Source organism: Aulonocara sp. 'chitande type north' Nkhata Bay, linkage group LG4 (assembly GCF_057382095.1).
Source record: "Aulonocara sp. 'chitande type north' Nkhata Bay isolate Kocher_YH1m ecotype deep benthic linkage group LG4, A_spYH_male_GT1.1, whole genome shotgun sequence".
Taxonomy (NCBI): Eukaryota; Metazoa; Chordata; class Actinopteri; order Cichliformes; family Cichlidae; genus Aulonocara; species Aulonocara sp. 'chitande type north' Nkhata Bay.
Window position 1 is genome coordinate 35,056,918 of NC_141347.1, and position 17,728 is coordinate 35,074,645.

Genomic DNA, 17,728 nt, shown 5'->3' on the forward strand with positions numbered 1-17,728 from the left:
CCTGTTTCCAGTTCCTGTTGCCTTTCCATCCAGTTCTTGTGTAATTTGGCAGACCTCAGCCTTTTCTCCCCGTTTCTCTTCCTTAACAATGGTTTCTTGACAGCCAACCCTCCACTGAGGCCATTTCTAATGAAGCTTTGGCGAACAGTAGATGGAACTGAAGGGTCAGATGCATTTCTCAGGTCCTGTGTCAGGTCTTTTCTGAATTTTTTTTTCTGTTTCTTGAGTATATGAGTTTTTTAAGCGTTACCACTTCTTCACTTGTCCAATTTCTTCAATTCTTATAAGGACACACTGCACACCAAGCCAAAATGTACCATGTTTTTGGCTAATAGTGCTTTGGGAATCACTTTGTTGGAGCAACAATATTATTTTATGCCTATAAAACTGTGTTGTCTTTGGTAATTTTCATAGTTTTAACCAAAGCAATGGAAACATTGTGTCTTCTTGCAAAGATACATTTTAAAATGTGATTTTTTTTTCTGTGTTCACTCAACACTGGTTCATCCTTTGTGTTAGTTGCCTATTTAATGCTTAAATGATTCATTTGTTAGTGTTAAGTGGTTCAACAAACAAGCACACACACAAAAAAAAATGTCTGCTAAAATGGTCAAGCGCACTGACTGTACTGAAAAAGTGAAGAATTAGCCAATGTCCATGGCAAAAACTTGGGAAAAACCTCCAGAAATCCTGGAGAATCTTTGCTCAAGACCACTTTAAAATATAATAAAATGAGGGGTGACTCAATACTTTTGCATAATATTGTATTACTCCATATTTTAGAAGCTACAGATCAAACGGTACCCCCAGATGCCCGCCTACATCAGTTGAAACTTTACCTGTGGTGCCTCTGCAAGCAGCTATGCAACCCACCGCAGACCCTGCTTTTCCTGCTGTTTGTTATTTAGTGAATAACACGTCTCTTGTCATCCATGCCTACTTTGTTAACTGCAGAGTTCTTTAATTTGGTGTTTAAGCTTCGGGCTTTTTACATGTTGCCTGGAAGGCCAGGGAGGTCCCAGAACAGACCAGTTTCACCAAAAACAAATGAAATCAGTTTGAAATCATTTCCTTTTGTGGACCTGAATTAAACACATTTTTGGTTTTGTTAAGAAAAAGTAGTGCAGGTTGTTCTCTAACCAATCTGTGACAGATGTTGTTGGTTAATGCTACCTCTCGCATTTTCTTCTTTTTACATCCCAAAAGCAACCCGGTAGATGGGCTGTGCGTAGGTGGGCCAGGTGTATTTGCGTGCTCAAGTCTACAGATGAGTGCCGGTGACATGATTTGTCATGCAGACAGCCAGCCCGCTGTCTGCTTGATTACCGCTGGCCAGCCAAACGCTTGACCCTCAAGCGGTCGAGGCCCCGGCGGTGGCAGTGGTGGGAGCATTATCCACCTCCACCCCTGCCTGTGTATAATGGCCGCGTCGTGTGATCGATGGCCTGTGTACCTGTGGAGCCCGGCAACTACAAAGCCAGACACACACACAGTGACGCACACAACTATACAACGAAAGGGCTTTTATGAAGGCCTGGAAACACACAGCGCTCCTCAGGAAACACCTTAGGTCACACCCTGACACACGAATCCATTATACAGGCTTGACGAGATGTATGGTGTATTGTCCAAATACACTGTAGTCACAGTGCTGAATTGCTTGAATGTTTGCCTGTGCAGGCATTCTTCCTCATTAAACACGACGTACAGATTACAGATGAGTATAAGATTCTCCGAGTCACTGCCTGGTGCACATTTCTTAGCTTATATATCGAGCTGCAAACACACAGTTACTCAAACACCTTGTTTAAACAATTTGTGCATTTTTTAAAATACTGAATTGTTTAAGCGAGACTTTCATGTAAAAGTTAAGTAACTTTTCTTATCAACAGAGGCTTTTACGTCAACGTTTTTTTCTGTCTCTATTGTACAAAAGCAGCAACAATGAATGAGTGAAAGCTAGTCAGGCAGGTTGACACATCTAAATACCTTTAGTTCAGCTCTGCACAACTTGCTTTTAACCAGACTATTATCTGTATTCGTATTCACATGAAAAGGATTTGAGTGATGTTGCTTTATCTTGGCCAGACATCCATGACGGGAGTCCTAGATCCGTATATCCAGTCGGTTGACAGATTACAGGAAAATCATTTACCGTATTTTTCGGACCATAAGGCGCATTAAGCAAAACAAAACAGTTAGATAAGTCAAACTTTACTCAACTGAATCTTCTTGCTTCCTCCACTTCTGTACCATTGATTCATTAATGCTGTATTCTATCACAGCTGCTCTATTCCCATGTTGTTGCAGTATATTAATAACTAGTATTGTGGATGCATTATCTCAGTTGTTCTCCTGACTGAAGTTTGGTCCGTTTACAGCATCCTGCCATGCGATTGCATTTGTCCCTAACCATCAGGAACCCTCACGTTAACTTTTATCGAGTGGAAGAAAGTTAGCGTTCATCCTGCAGCTTCACTGTTTATGTTATGCTAACATAGCTGTGTCGCTAGCAAACACGTAGCACATCGTTATATACCACCTAGTCCAACTTCAGTAACCCTACAAACGTCACTGCTGTTTATTTTTCTGTCTTCATTTATGCTGGAAGTGGTAGCAGAGCTGTACGTTTGAATGTTTCAGAAATCTCTCAGTCAGAACATGCTATATCCTGTTTAGGTGGAAGCTAGCGAGCTAACTTCCTGCTAACGTTAAATGTAATAAATTCTGTTTTCATGGATGCCTGGATGTTAGACTTAATTGTTACACCTGGTAAAGCAGCAACACTGATCATTTTATTACAGAATTCAGACAGTTTGTAACTCTCAGTGATGCTGCAGTGTTTGTTTTGGGACATGAAGAAGACGGAGTTTTGGACCCAGATTACTCCGCGAGGCTCCAACAATCCATCGAGCGGTGCGGCTTCATAGCTTACCAAAGTCATACTAAAACAATTTTTTAAAGATTTTTGAGCGTCGTGTACCACATAAAATCAGTTAGAGGTCAGTAAGCACAACCAGAAGTCATACATAAGGCGCACTGTCGATTTTTGAGAATATTTAAGGATTTTAAGTGAGCCTTAAAGTGTGGAAAATACAGTAGCATTTGTTCATAAAGTCTCTAGAAGTCTACTGAAGAGAAGGAATGCTATATATTTTCTTTTTTTGATATATACTGGCTGTGAACACTGTCAAACACATGGTTTAGTTGTTCAGTTAGTCAGAGATCAGTTGACTAAAAGGGAGCATAGCTAATTGTTTCCACTGTCAGTAGCCGTCCTGCTATATGGATGGCAGTACTGTTATCCTGCAAGTATCTGCTCCCACCCGGAAAGAAATATTTCATCACAGGATAAAGACGAATATTCCCGATCACTGTGATTGATTTGCAGTGACCTTTGCCAGCGAAATTCCCTCCACAGCATGATGGAGCCACAGTATGCCCTTTCTGTTAGGGTCAGGCGTTAAGGTTATTCCTTCGAGTCGCTCGTCTCCCCCTTGCTCGCTTGCTTTCCCCGTTCCGTTCTGCTCCCGTCCATCTCCTGCATAAACAAAATCCCTCCCGCTTGATCTTTTCAAAACTCTCAGTTTGTCCTTTGGAGAGCCAAGGTTACCGTGTCCATCGCTCCCTCCCGCTGCAGCAGAGATCTGTCAACAAACTTCTGAACACTTTCTGACTTGGAAAACTTAAAGAGGAGCGGGGCTGTCCCAGGAGGTAATCAAGCTCCTTCTCCTGCAACTGGTATCTTTAAACAGAATAGATAAAGGAGAAGCGGGTCATGCAGGAGAGCTCAGGTACTCTGCTGGAAAAGTTCAGTGTATTGATGTGCTGCAAAGGGCTAGTGCTTCACAGAGAGAGGAGCCCGTCAGACCGCAGGCTTGATACCTGCACCGCTAGCCCAAAGGGAGCTAGGTTAGTGCCCAGAGAAATTGACTTACTGAAAAAAGATTACTCCCTCTTTCTGTCGTTTTTTTCTATCCTTCTTACCCACACAAACCTTCTTTCACTCCTCTCAACTTTTGTGGAAAAGAAGAAAAAAAACCACTCGGATAAATTACTGTTCTTCACTGGAGACTAATGATCTACTGGTGTCTTTGCATCCTGGCCCTGAAAGTGGTAAAGAGCTTTGATGATGGAGGATTGCGGCTGACAGATAAAAGCTGGACCCCCTCCAAACCTCCTCCCCCCCCCACCCACCACTACCACCACCACCACCACCACCTCCTTCAGATGCTCCCCATCTCTCCCAGCTACTTAGTTATGAGCTCCAGCGTTATTTCTATAGTAACCCATTGTTATTTTATTTCATCTTTGCCCCGAAAGTTCAAGCTGGAGGCAGAGGAAGAAATCGTGGTTGCCTCTCGCTCTCTATCTCTGCCTTTGTCTCCATTCAGGTCTTTTTCTGTCTGGATGCATTCATGCATTCAGGTTTCCTTTAGCTAGTCCTCCTTTTCAGGTAAATGGATAAACATTTGCATTTTTCTAACACGTTTCTTCTATCAAGTGACAGAATTACACAAAGAAAGGTCGCCGTTTTGAACATAACACACCTTTTAAATCTTCAAAGCTCACACTGATCTCTATAGTCTCTGCACTGCCTTCTTTACCTTCCTCTCCTCCTGACTTTGTCTTTAACGAAGCTGTTGCTGCTTTTAAGAAAACGAGCTTTGTGCAAATTCACCTGCATTATTTAGTAAATTTCAGCAGCGAGCCATTAAAAGGTTGAGAGAACTTGAACTGTGAGAAAACGTGACTGTTTTTGAGCCCTTTCCCTTTCCGTCCCCACTCCTCACTTTTTCACCCGAGCGCAATTTGATTGGACTTGATTTGATTTGAGCCCTGCCACTTTCAGTTTGAATAAGGTAACCAAGAGTTATTTGCTAGGAGAGACAAGGGCCTCACCGGATGGAAGGTTTGATGAATTTTCACACTGCTTAAAAATTCCAGCTTTGCTTTATTCAAATGTAACACATGACTACAAAGACCCAGTGTTTGATGAGGTGTATGAGATGTAAATGTCGGATGGAGCCTCTCCACTTATCTGCCCCACCGAGGAAGGTGCCCAGCATCGTAATCATCTGATCTGAATGGATTCAAAGTGTGCTCCTTGATGTGAACGAGTGCTGCTCCATTGCTTTGACGGGGGGAGCGGTACAGTAACATCCCCTGGGGGCTCCGTGGATCAGATGGAGCAGGCTGGGAGATGTGTGCGGCAGCCTCTCAGGGATCTGTGAAGACTGCAGTTATTTTTCCAGGAATCCATTTTTGTTGGGGGAAAGCCGCTTTAAATCTCAGATTCCGCTACATTGGAGTTAAATTTGTATCTGACTATATCAGTGTCTCCTAAAAAATCCACTTCACTTCCTTTTCTGTTTTTTTTCCTCCGACCTGTGTTTGTCGTTCAGTCATTTGAAATTACTCCGCCCTTGTATGTATAGTCAGCCACGCTGGATGAGCTTGCAAGCATAAGATGGAAATGCATGCAAATTTTAGACCTCTTACTGCAGTGACCAAACCAGAGGCAATATTGGACGCCAAAATATGTCAGTCATAAAGGCGTAAACATTATGAGCTTGGAGGGGTTGCAATGCAGCAAGCATTTGATTGGTTTTCACTCATTCGCCTTTGTATTTTTTTAGTTTTTGTCAATGGTTAGCTGTAAACTAATTGTTTGGGTTAAGCCGGTGAAATCTGCATGAGTAGATTTTGTAATTTTTCATATTGCATGTTGCAATATGACACTTACCTAGTGTCCTTTATGATGAGCATCCATGTGTGATGAGTTGGGAGTCAGAGATGCTTCTCGCTGTTGCCATAAAGGATGCTCAAGGACACCTTGTGCATATACTTAAGACGTCAGCAGCTTAGAGAAAAATCGCCATTTTTGACATCCTAGTAGTGACGAGGGGCTGCCCGTAACCATCGCAGGTTCTGCGAGGAAACTGCATCGGCTCCTTTATTTCAGTACATATGAAATCACCCGCTGTCACTCTACAGTAGCAGGCGGGAACGATATCAGCAGGAATTTATGCAAATCTTGATTAGCTCAATGAAAAATGATAAAATATCAGAGATATGAACTATTAAACAGCAGATGTTTAACAACACAGCAGATGTTTTATATCACCAGCAGTGAGAGGATACATAGGCTTTTCACTGGTGCTGCCGCTGTAGCTAATAAGCGAGCTCGTGGATAAGTGCGTGTCTACCTCTGCGCGTGGCCAAGCCTCCGGATGGCCGTGCCTCTGTCTGGGGGCAAGCTAAGCTTAAACACTTTGTGCTTGTGCTGCTGAGAGTCTGTGTGTGCACAGGCCTGTATTTGTCACTGTGTATTTGCGTGTGAGCTCTAGACCAAGCTGCTCACAGCCTGCCTGTCTCTTGTCCCCCCCTAGAGGGTCATTCAGCCCCTCTCTCAGCCTCTAATCCCGTCTGTCCGGGGGAGATAGAGGGGAGCAGACGGCCACATCACACCCGGGGCGCCGCAAACACAATCACCAGCCTTTCACAGACACTTAACGGGGCTTTGCGCTTGTTCAACAAGGCAAAACGCGGCAGGAGGGATCAATTTAATACAAGGCCTGACTCAAATGGAAAGAGGGTAAATAAATAGGCAATGACAGCGAGGACTGTTGCACAATTTGTGTAGTGGCTTTCCACTTTCTCTCAGTCTCTCCTTTGTTGCTCTTCGCTGTAGCACCTATATGATTCCACTTCCTCCCTCTGTGACATATGGGGCTGAGCTGAGGAAGAGCAGCCCTGGTCCCTCTCTCATCAGGCTGTGTTATTTTAATAAATCACTTCTGCCATTGCTTGGTACATTAATTCCCCAGGCCCAGAGGGCTGTGTTACCACTAGCAGCGATCTGCATGAGGCGCTAAATGATGTGGGGGATCCCCCAGTGAGAGAACAGAGGCTCTCTGAATCTTCCCTCCATCTCAGCATTGTCGGTTTGGCTCTCACCCTGGGCTCGCCCAGTTCTCAGCACAAATCGTATTCAGAAAGGAAGCCGAGGCCTCATCGGGCACGCATAGCCGAGAGGGAAGTCACCTGACGCCTCAGACACTAGCCGTCGTGTAGCATTGTTGCGCTTCGTTACTTCAGGGCATTGCGGTGCGATGCGTCTGCGCTCGCATCCATGTAGCGCTCCTTTCCACAATGTCAGCTTCAGGCATTAGTAAAAGTTGCAAGGACAGTCCTCACAGCAGCATTCAGGTTTAACACGATTAAATGCGTGCCTTCATGTTAACAGAAAAGGCAAACCCAAGACTGCATAAGCTCACGTCTCTTTCCTGCGTCTCGAGTTGGTCAGTTCAGACATGGTTGCTGCTGGTGTAAGACATCCAGTCTGAGAGTCTCACTCTGTCATGGGCGAAAGAATTAAAATTGTGTGCGTATGTATTAAACCAACGCTCTTTCTGCACACACGAAATTAGAACGTGCAGAGTTTTTCCTCAATAACATCTATTAGAAATGAATATTGCTCCAAGCAGCAATGAGCACACAGCAGTAACTTTATTATCCGTCTCAGGATCGGTCGGCGCGGTGCACGATCGAGAGGGCTTTGATCGAGTTCGGGTAGCACAGAACGCGAGTGCTACGGCTCATTCTGTCGGCGTCGGGCGTATGTCTGAATAGAGCCAGAAAAAAAAGCAATACCAAAGTGACCACGTCTGGAAAAATAGATTAAAAAATACAGATGAATCCAATGTTTTGTAGCCCATGTCAGAGAAATGCTCGAGTCTCACAGCAGTTTAATCTACACCTTCTCTTACAGTCCTCTTCAGTTTGCAGATACGCTCTCTTCAAATGAAATTCCATCACATTTTCTTGCAGCGAGATGATCATAGCTCTCAGAATGAGCCCCGTGTCTGCAGGTGGTGGCATACATAAACACTACGTAGACGTAGCTGTTTTACATGACTGCTTGATTGAATTCAGCACGGTGCGACTGTACAGACGCAGGTGGTACGAGTAGGAGACACCAAAGTGGTAACACTCGCACTGGTAGTGTTGGTGGGAGCGAATGTATTTCCCCACCGGGGGTACCAGACGCCGCCGTTTCCCTTCCAACACCTCAGCGCTCTGTTGGCCGGCTCTCCGCTTCTTTCTTTCTCTATACATTATAACTCCTTAGACAGAGGTGAGGTTGCTATTGGTATGCACAGACAACACCGGCAGATTCACCACCCAGAATACCACTGGGAGATTATACCCTTCCTGCTCCACGCAGCAGGGATTCGGCTACCGTAAATAGAGCGCTTTGGAGTGTGCTGTGTGCCCAGAATGACAGAGCACTGCAGTGGCTGAATACTCCAGCCAGACGGCGAGCACAAACTCAAGGACTGCCGCAAATACAGTAATCTCTCATGCTTTTGGTTGTGGTTTTTACCTTTTTCTACAGGGACTCAGAAATCGTCGCGCTGGAGATCCATCTGGCTGATTGTCAGCGTGCACTGGGCAGCCGTTGGGGCATGCAGGACACGAGCTACAGACAAAAGAAAGCAGGAGGCCAGAGTGGAAAAAAAAAAAAAAAGCTGCTCACAGGAACCGTGCATCAGTCAAGACAAGAATTCGGGCCTACTTATAGTTTTCAAAGGAGAAAATTGGGCCATTTATTTGCTTTTTGCTCAAAGATTAAATGAGTTTATTAATAAATAATTCATTGTATGCTTGTATCAAATCTTCCGAGGCACGAGGCGTAAGTCGTAGCAGTGCGTTAGCATGCCGATCGTATCATGAATAAAAAGCAGGAGTTCGTCTAAAGGCTTATGCAGAATCAGAGACAAAACCTGAATGACAGTGAGAGAGGTAATTTGAACGAGTGTAATGACTTGCTGTTGCCATGGTGTGCAATGACACACAGTGGAAACACAGACGCAGCACAGTGAAATTCAAGAGGAGAAGCGCTTCGGCACGTTTTAGCAACAAGCTACCGATTACGTTACGAAGGGATAATTAACGCGAGCGTGCACCAAACTTTTTGTTTTTTAAGGAGACGTTAATACAAGTTTAATTAAAACATTTCATGGTCATTTTTTAGTTTTCATCGTCAAGTATTAGCAGCTTCTCTTTTTCTCCTCCACATCCCAATTTCCATTTGTCTTACGTTTGACCCATTAAAACTGCATCTGTGCATTTGACTTAATATGGGCACGGAGGGCTGTCTTAATTAATAAGCAGGCATCCACCAAACTAATCTGCCTGTGTTGTGAAGTCTGTCCTTTCCATTAAGTGGGACTCACATTATCTCCTAATCAAATTAGTCACTTAATTGTGGCCCTCCCTTGATGGATCCCATGAAAAAAGGAGTGCCGTGTTTGCTGCAGGGGGATGTGTGAAGATGGAACACGGCTGTTTCATTACGATATGAATTTTTTAATAACCAAAGCGTTCACTGTCATCTTCTTGCTTTGAACCTTGGCAAAGGGTGAAGTTGAATTTGACATTTTATCCACTCACACAGTTGAGTGTCTGGCTGCTTTGTTGGGGCTAAGTACCATAGCCCAGGGCCACTACCCAATTGCCCAACAGGGGATTGACCCCTGTCATCCACTGATCACTAGTCTGCTTTCTTAATCACTCCCCCGCATTGTCTACTGCAATACTTGATCTCAGTCGATGCATTAACTCCTTCATCCCTCTTAGAGCTGCTATTCCCCAAGTCGTGATTAAGGAGTGAAATCTGATGTTACCAAAGATTTCACTCCATCCGTCCATCCTTGGACAGATTGGCTCCTGAGGGGAGGGTCTCTAATTTTAAGGAGCCAAGTCCGCCCCCGCGGCGTTACAGCGCGGGCGCGGTGGCCGGGGGAAACCCCGGGTCCTGATGAATGGAGGTATGTGTGGTCGTTTGTCCCGCTGATTGAGTTTTATCCCCTGCCCTTTCACAGCAGCCAGACAATAAAGAGAGCCACATCCAAGCGTGACAGGTTAACCTAACAGTAATAGAATACTCTTAATAGTCTAGCCTCAGCCAAAGTCCACGGCAGAGACGTCCAAATAGCCAAGCTTCCTTTGTGGCGGGAGTGGAGGTGTGAGGGGGGACCGGCTCTCACTGTTGTTGTGTGATGGAAGCAAGGACAAAGAGGGCAGCTTGATGGCTTAATGTGCGGTTTGATCGCTTCGTTGGGTGAAATTGAAGTTAGCGAGGGCGACCGAACACAAGGGAGGGGGTGTATTTTCAAAATGGAAATTAGTCGTATACGAGCGTGACATCGACGCGCTGTATCGCTTAAATATTTTATGGGAATCCTTGAGCCTTTGCATTGGTACAGATGCCGCGACGCGGTGGTGGCGTCTGCACAGAAAAGCACAATCAAAGTGAGCAAACTGTCAAAGGAGATTTGGATGATGTTGTCATGACGTTGACATGGACGTGTCTGTTTTCTGGCAGATAATCTTCACAAAGAGAATCCTCCGGGCTACATGCATCCGCGCAGGCAGAGCCTCTGACTGTGTTTGTTTCTGTTGCACCTCCGCTCGCAGTTTGTCATGTCTGACTCGGGCTTTAATTAGGCCTGCGAATTGAAGCGGCGGCAGCAGCAGGGCTGGGAGCCCTCTGTCCACAGCTCAGCCGTCCTCCACGGTGTCTCCTCGGAGGACCTCTCTGCTCTGTGTGGTTAAGATAATAGAGGCTCGCTCGGAAGATGTTAATTGAGGGGAGATAAAGTGCAGTAGTGGCTGCGGGGATGCACGGAGCGGGGGTGGAGGGGAAGGAGGGAGAGCTACCTGATTAGAGGCTGAGGTGTTTGACTTACAGCTCTTCTTTTGATGATGATATATGTAGCACCAGATTTTTCAAGGAGAAAGACAGAAACGCACGAGGAGGAGCCTAAGAGATAGTTATTAAAGTTTTCCCTGGGGCGTTTCTGTTCTTCGCTGTGCCGTTACTAAGTTACGCTCTCGGGTTTGTGGAGTGAAGAGTCAGGTTTCGAGGAGCTTTTTGGGGGCTCAGAAGGATCTGGCAGCCGTGCAGACGGGCAGGGAGAGAGGCAACTCTACCTGGGCCTCGGAGGTTGAAGCAGAGATGGAGGTGATCTGACCGAAACAGCTGAAGTGACAGAAGCTACATTAATAGTGGCATATGTCTGGAGCAGAGAGAAACTAAAAGGGAGAGAAAACAGACTCTCCACCAGCCCGGGAGAGGATGAAGGGAACGAGAAAGAGGAGGGGAGGACGAAAAAAGCAGAAAACAGTGCCAGCAGCCTCTATAATTGCCTCAATGCCGCTGGGATTGCTTTCATTCAATTGAAGCATTCTCTTTCTCTGTACATTGGAGGTGGAGATGGAGGAGGGGAGGAGGGGTCGGGCCGGGTGGCGTGGGCGGGCGGGAGATCCGACGGTGCCCTCCCTCTTCCAGCAACATACAGTGATGAGGGCGATAGCTCCCCTGTAGCGGCCGAATCTCTGGCATCAGTGTGAGCAACAGAGAGAGCGAGCGAGCGAGTGAGATTTAGTGTTTGTGAGAGAGAGAGAGAGAGAGAGCAGAGTACTGTGGAAGAGTGAGGCAGCGATAAGGAGGTAGGTGGACCACAGATCAGACCTGTCAGATGTGATTGTGCGGCCAAGTGCAACCCCGCATGTGAGCGTGTGTGTGTGTTTTTATATTTCCCAAAGACAACCAGCTTCCCCGCCCCCTTTCATCACAACACACACAAACACAGCATCGCTGCCCAAACACACGCACATTGCTTGAGGAATCCTTTTATTTCTTTATTTGGGCTCCTGTTGGTGCGTGCCTTAGATGCTCAGCTCCCTCCTCCTCTCTCTTCTTCTCCTCCTCCTCCTTGTCCTGTTCTTCTCTCCTCCTCCTCCTCCTCCTCTCCCCTCTCGCTTTGCCGCTCTCTCACAGCCTCGGTTTTCTTTTTTTTTTCTCCTCTTCAATCTTGTGCAGGTTGTATCTGACGGAGGGACCGGTGCCGCGCTCCCATCCCCGCGCTCCTTCAGCAACAACACTGTGAGTATTCTCATGCTAATTTGGCTTCTCCAGCCTCCCCAACATCGGTTTTGTCTATTTCGCTTTCTTTTTATTCTTTGCCTCTTTTATGTTTTCATCCGTCGCGCCAAACACAGCGGCGGCGGCAGCAGGAGAAGCAGCGCGGGAAGGGAGAGAAAGAGGAATGAGAGAGGACATGCACAGAAATACAGAGAGAGGAGAAGAGAGGGGAAGGCAGAGAGGGAGGGGGGGGGAAAGAGTCGAGGAGGGAAAGGGATTTCTGCCGCCGCCGCTGCGAGCAAGCCGCTCTGCTTTCGGAGGTGTTTCTCCTGGAGGATGGTGGAATTGCCGAAGGGATGTAGGGGGCGGGTCTTGGTTTTGTGAGTAGATAGTTGTGCGAGAATGATAGGGGATGTTGTTGACAAGCATAGAGTGGCTCATCAGACAGCCGGGCAGCTGGAACCAAGGTTTTCTCTGTTGACTAAACTTCTGATTCATCCGTCACTTTCCATATTTACACGCGCACACAGATAGATGCGCTTCTCTTTCTTCTTTCTTTTTTTTTAACCGACGTTGCTCTTGTTGTGGAGCGAGGACTTTTACGCCGCCGTCATTTTTCTGGTGACGCCGTGCAGATGGGGGATGAATTGTAGATGGATGTTGCTCCTGGTCCAAGATGTGCTAAGCATATGTGTGTGCCATTCATAGCCTCAAAAGCACTTAGCGTAGTTTTAATGACTACAGTAGCAGATGCACGAGTAGGATTTTTTTTTTTTTTAAATTCAGTGTTTGTGCCCACGTACCATTAGTTGTGACAGGGTTTTGGTTTTTTAAAGAGGAAAACGCGTTACTACAGAGCTGTGCATGCCTAGAGTGCAGTGATTGTGCCTACTGTACACAATAAAGGATAGTCAGTGTGTGTGTGGGTGCAGGGAGGGGGGGTCAGGAAGTCAGCGTCCATCCGTACATGCTGCTCTTTGATCAGAGGGCCACGTTTAGTCTGCCCACGACATGTGTCTGAGCCATATGAAGAGTGGGTGGGTGTGTGTGTGTGTGATGGAGCCAAGACGGGCCCTGTGCCCTCACTGCAACACCATAGCTAATGGGCACATGGGTCAGCAGGGTTGGACGCTCCTCCGCTTGTGCAGATATGTCACCAATACTAAAAAGTCTCCGAGGCCTTCACCGCAAGTCACGAAAACACCAATCTTTGCGAGGCAAAAAAAATGCCCATATTGGGCCAACAAAACGCTCACAACACACTTTGGCAGATTCATTTGGCAGAGTGAAAAGGATTGATCTGAGCGTGGCAATTAGGCAAATTTCAGAACTAAGCATCTGGCGAGGCGAGAACGCTTTGCCTGGCAGAGGATTACCATTTTAGTTCCATTTTCAGACAACGCAGCCCAGAATGTGTTATTTCACAGCACTCCAGCAGCACAGCGGCTCGGGAGAAACCCAGCGAGCACATGAAGGATCTCTGTGCAACATTTCTGCTGTGTATGTTGATTCCCACAACCTGCAAAGTCAAAGCGGCGCGCTGATTAATCGCGATTAGGTTTAATATGCGTGTTCGAAAGCGGTGGCGGCCCGGCCTCCCTTTCCTCTGCCTTTATGAAAATGAATCGTCGGAGTAAAATGCCTGAAATGATAGCAGCCTGCCGATGAGCTTGCTTTCTAAAGTAGGCTGATATAAATGAGAACCATTCCCCCAATTACGGAAGATTAGGTTACCCTCCACCAATCTGAATCCTTAAATCCCTTCTGTTTTTACAGCTCTGTCTGGCGAATGTAATTCAGCCTCGAGACCTGGGCAGAATAGCAATAAAAGAAGGTAGAAACTTTAGCAGTGAAACCCAGGCAGTAAAAATATCCATTGGGAGAGAGCTAAAGCACATGATAATTGACACTGCGCTGTGTTGCAGTTGGCTGTAATTAACTGTGTAACAGAGGTTGTCAGTCGGAAAGAGAGAAAGCCCCGACTATCTTAGTGCATTTAACACACTTGAAAGTGCAACGTTTATCGTGTCTTTCCAGCTTTCACCGAGGGTGCGTTTCAGGTTAGCGGGGGCCTCTCGCCTGTATTTATCCAGATCTTTTACTACAGGCCCAGTCAGACATTACGCGCCGCTTCCTTTATCCTTTGTTCGACAGTTTCAGTGCATGAAAAATCAAAAGGAGCCATTGTTTCTGGGGCGAGCGCAAAAAAGCTTATCATCTATTTTTAGTGCGCTTTTCCTCATTGTTGCCTGGGCCACGATTCGTGCTTACGTCTAGCAGGAGTGTGCCATAAACTATGTTGTGCTTCGCAGCCAGGCGCTGGCTGTGGTGACAACTCTCACCCACACGCTAGTGATCTATGAGCCATATAGCACCGACCCCCTGCCGCCTCGCCAGCCGCTTTCGAACGCGCGCGACCGCAGCAGTGTCGTTCTGCCTGTGTGATAGCACCCATATGCGCACAGAGCACCTGTATTAACGTAATGCGCTAAGCCTTTATTTCTCATCACTTATCACAAGCCGCTACACGCTGTACCGAAAAGGAGGGGAAAAAGCTCATAAAGATAAAAATCACATTTCACTAGAGGGTGCTTGTGTGACAGTGATATATGCTGTGAGCATCCTGCCACCTCATTGAGATGGGAGTGAGTTCTGGGTGGGTAAATCAATTTGTGCAAAGGCTGTTGGCGCTAGTATTGGTTTCGTGATATGATCTTTGTTGTCCATTTTTAGAGGTCAGCGAGAGCGCCACAACAAGGGCGAAAGAACCTGACCGCGTTCTCTTGTTTCTGGGCTGGTAAATGATCTACACCAAGAGGATTGTGGGTAATCAAAAAAGTATACACATGTTTTTCCAGGTTTAGGCGCTATGGATTCTCTATTAAGAATGCACGCTCATCCATTATCGCGCGTGTCTTGATAGAGTATCCACAGCCAGAGGCGAGCTCTGTCTGTGCATTAATCGGCGTAATTACTCAGCGAGGGTGACGGTGATTATGGAGGTGCGTCTGAGTGCAGATACCAGTGGGAAACTGGGGAGGGGTGGACCTGGTGGTAGACCAGTCAATAGGTGAGCGCGACTCTCATCTCTGGGATCTCTGGTCAGGAAGAAACGACAGGAAGCCATTCCCTGGTGTCCACCTCGTGGCGTATCACGTAGTGTGTTATACAGTAAAAGACTTTATCCTATACCGCCGAGAACTACTTTGAGCTTTCGCCGTCAGTTCAGAACATCCCTCGTTCTCCCTCTTGAAATCATTTTTAACTCTACTCCAAAGTCGAGTACCCAGCGGACCAAAACAAATCAAAATGCATGTTTGAAAAAGAAAAAAATAAGAGCCAGTAGTAAAAAAAAATGCTAAAAACTATGATTCATACTGACTCAATCTAGTAATATCAAGAGTATGTGTGAGAGTAAAAAAAGCTCTTTGAGCTTTGGCTGGGAACAGCATTTCCACTTTAAGAGTTTTAATCCTTTTGTTAGTAAGATACTGATCTCGTGACTAAATGGAGAGCTCAGTTAATGCTTCAGTCACACGAGAGTAAAAATAGGACGGCAACCTTCTTGTGACCAGGGGAAAAAATGGTTGCACAATGATTGCACGTGATGGTTTAGCAACAGCCTCAACCTTGGCAACGGTTATTGATCGACTCCAAACAACTCGCAGCAGTCACTCTGATTGGTGAAGGTTTCCAAACCATTAGCATCTAATTTATAAATGCTGACAGACTGCCGACATGTTGCAGTCGATCTGCGACACGTGCAACAGGGGACTCAACTGGTTATGTTCCTATATGAAAGCATGCAGAAACTACCATTTGTCACAATTTGTGAAGGAAATCCGCTTTCCTATCTCTAAAATTACATGTGCAGATTTGCATTTTTCGCTAACTTATAATTTATTTGTCATATTATCATTGATTGCATGCAATTGCCAACTTGAGTCTGGCTTATTGATCTTTTATTGATTTCTTAATGAACCAAAGTCGCACTGAAAACATCGACCGACGAGTGCTCGCAGACCTGCTCGCAACTAGTTCAGTGGCAGTGAAATGTCTGGTTCATTGCCGTCACAGTACCTTTGGTCATCCTGCAGTCTGTTGTTTTCCTGGTGGGACTTTAGCATTTGGTGGGACGCTCGACAAAATTACAATCACAACGTTTCAATGTGCAGGACACAACCATGGGTTCCTGCACATCTTTAAAGAGAAATGCATGTCAATGATCACATTTAAGGTCATTAAATTTTTATTTTCACCCTTGAAGTCTTCTATTTTGAGATGATCACATTCTATATTTGCAGCTATCTTATATTGATGCCTTTTTTTAAATTATGTGCTCAAAAGCTTCATCTCACATTCACTGAAGGTATCACACAAACCATGAAAGGAAGAAAAATAAGCTTTCAAATACAAGTTTGGAGATATTTGGCTCCGAGATGAAAAATACCAAGAATATCCTGAAAGTCGAAGGAGCAATTTTGAGGCAAAAAAAAAAAAGTTTGAAACTTGGGACAATGAGTTCCTGAACAATCAAGTCCCGTATGAAACCAGAAGAGCACACTATGCTTGTATTAAAAAAAGATAAGGTGCCAATGGATTCTTTCATGCCTGCTGCTAGTACACCGTCATCTCCTGCTGGTACGCTGACTGGTAAAATTGGACGTATTGATGAGTTCTGTTAAACTGAATCTTTCAGTAATTCTTTTCAGCGACTGCTAAACTGCTCCGTGGGTTGTTGTTTTTTTTGTTTTTTTGCACACAATCTGTATTTTTAAGATGTTTTCTGACTCTGAACTTTTAGATACATTCAAAAAGATAAAGCATTTGTTGATTTGGTAATGTTGCTGTGTGGAAATGCTTTTCACTTCTCTTTGTTTAGGCTTTTAAAAGGTTTTAAATTTGACTTTAAAAAAGAAAGTGTGCGGCAATCTCATTCCACCAATAATACTGAAGCTTATTAGACCGTCTGTGGTTTGAATATTGAATTATAACTGAGCCTCAAGAGCAAGGATGTTACCACTTTGGTCACCAGCTGTCATATGATAGGGGGAAACCGAAGCGAGTGAGTGCATGGAGTGATATTATTCCCTGTTCAAGTGTACACAAGTAAGAAAAAATAGAATAACTAGGTGCGAAGGTTTCAAGTTACGTCATCTAATTCACCGTACACGGAAGACGTCACCGTACCGGCCGCACTCTTTGAGTGACTTATGATCTCTGGGAACTGCAGTGCAAAATCACCACAGCAACTACTGCTTAGCAACAAAGATGTTGCCATCATAAAAAGACGGGGAAAAAAACAAAACAAAGAAAAACAACAACAACAAAAAAAGAGGAGCTCTTGGAGTTGTGACTTGATTTAGTGTGTTAGAATCTAATTAGTTTTATAGCACCGACCGGTGCGACGGTGGCCGTACAGATGTTCGGCACGAGAGATGCTCGTAAAGAAAAGGAGACGGCTGGTCAAATCAAAGCCGTCGAGTCAGGGAAATAAAAGCGGAGGAAGGGGAAGCGAACGCGCTCCAGCTCTGAGGGCTCTGTATTGTCTGTACAAGGGCAACACAGTTACTCTTTGCGGTACATTTCAGGAATGTCTTATAACATTGTCAGCGTGCCGGCTAATAGGAAAAGCATTGTTGGCCATAATAAGTGAATGAGTTTAATAGGTGAATGTCTTCCACTTCCCTTCTTATCTCGGTGACTTTCACTTTCTCGTACCGCCCGCAGCAAGTAATCATGGGAAATATATGACTCAGAGACGCCGTTTTTAATTAGGGACAGTTTTTAGCA

At 45.4% G+C, this 17,728-nt stretch overlaps 1 protein-coding gene across 7 annotated transcripts in view; it reads left to right on the forward strand.

The window, feature by feature from the left end:
- LOC147333167 (RNA binding protein fox-1 homolog 3-like) overlaps positions 1-17,728 on the forward strand; it is a 434,532-nt gene that overhangs the window by 147,978 nt on the left and 268,826 nt on the right. The window contains exon 4 of one of the 7 annotated variants that reach the window (XM_086290156.1): positions 11,894-11,956. The exons of 1 other annotated variant lie outside the window; for it this stretch is intronic. Coding sequence is in view for 5 of the 6 variants with exons in the window: in XM_086290154.1 (XP_086146280.1) it covers positions 11,744-11,956 (213 nt within the window). In the remaining variant the exon portion in view is untranslated. Of the gene's footprint in view, positions 1-11,385; positions 11,957-17,728 lie in introns of those variants that run through there. 5 more of the 7 variants (XM_086290154.1, XM_086290153.1, XM_086290150.1 and 2 more) reach the window with 5 other exon arrangements.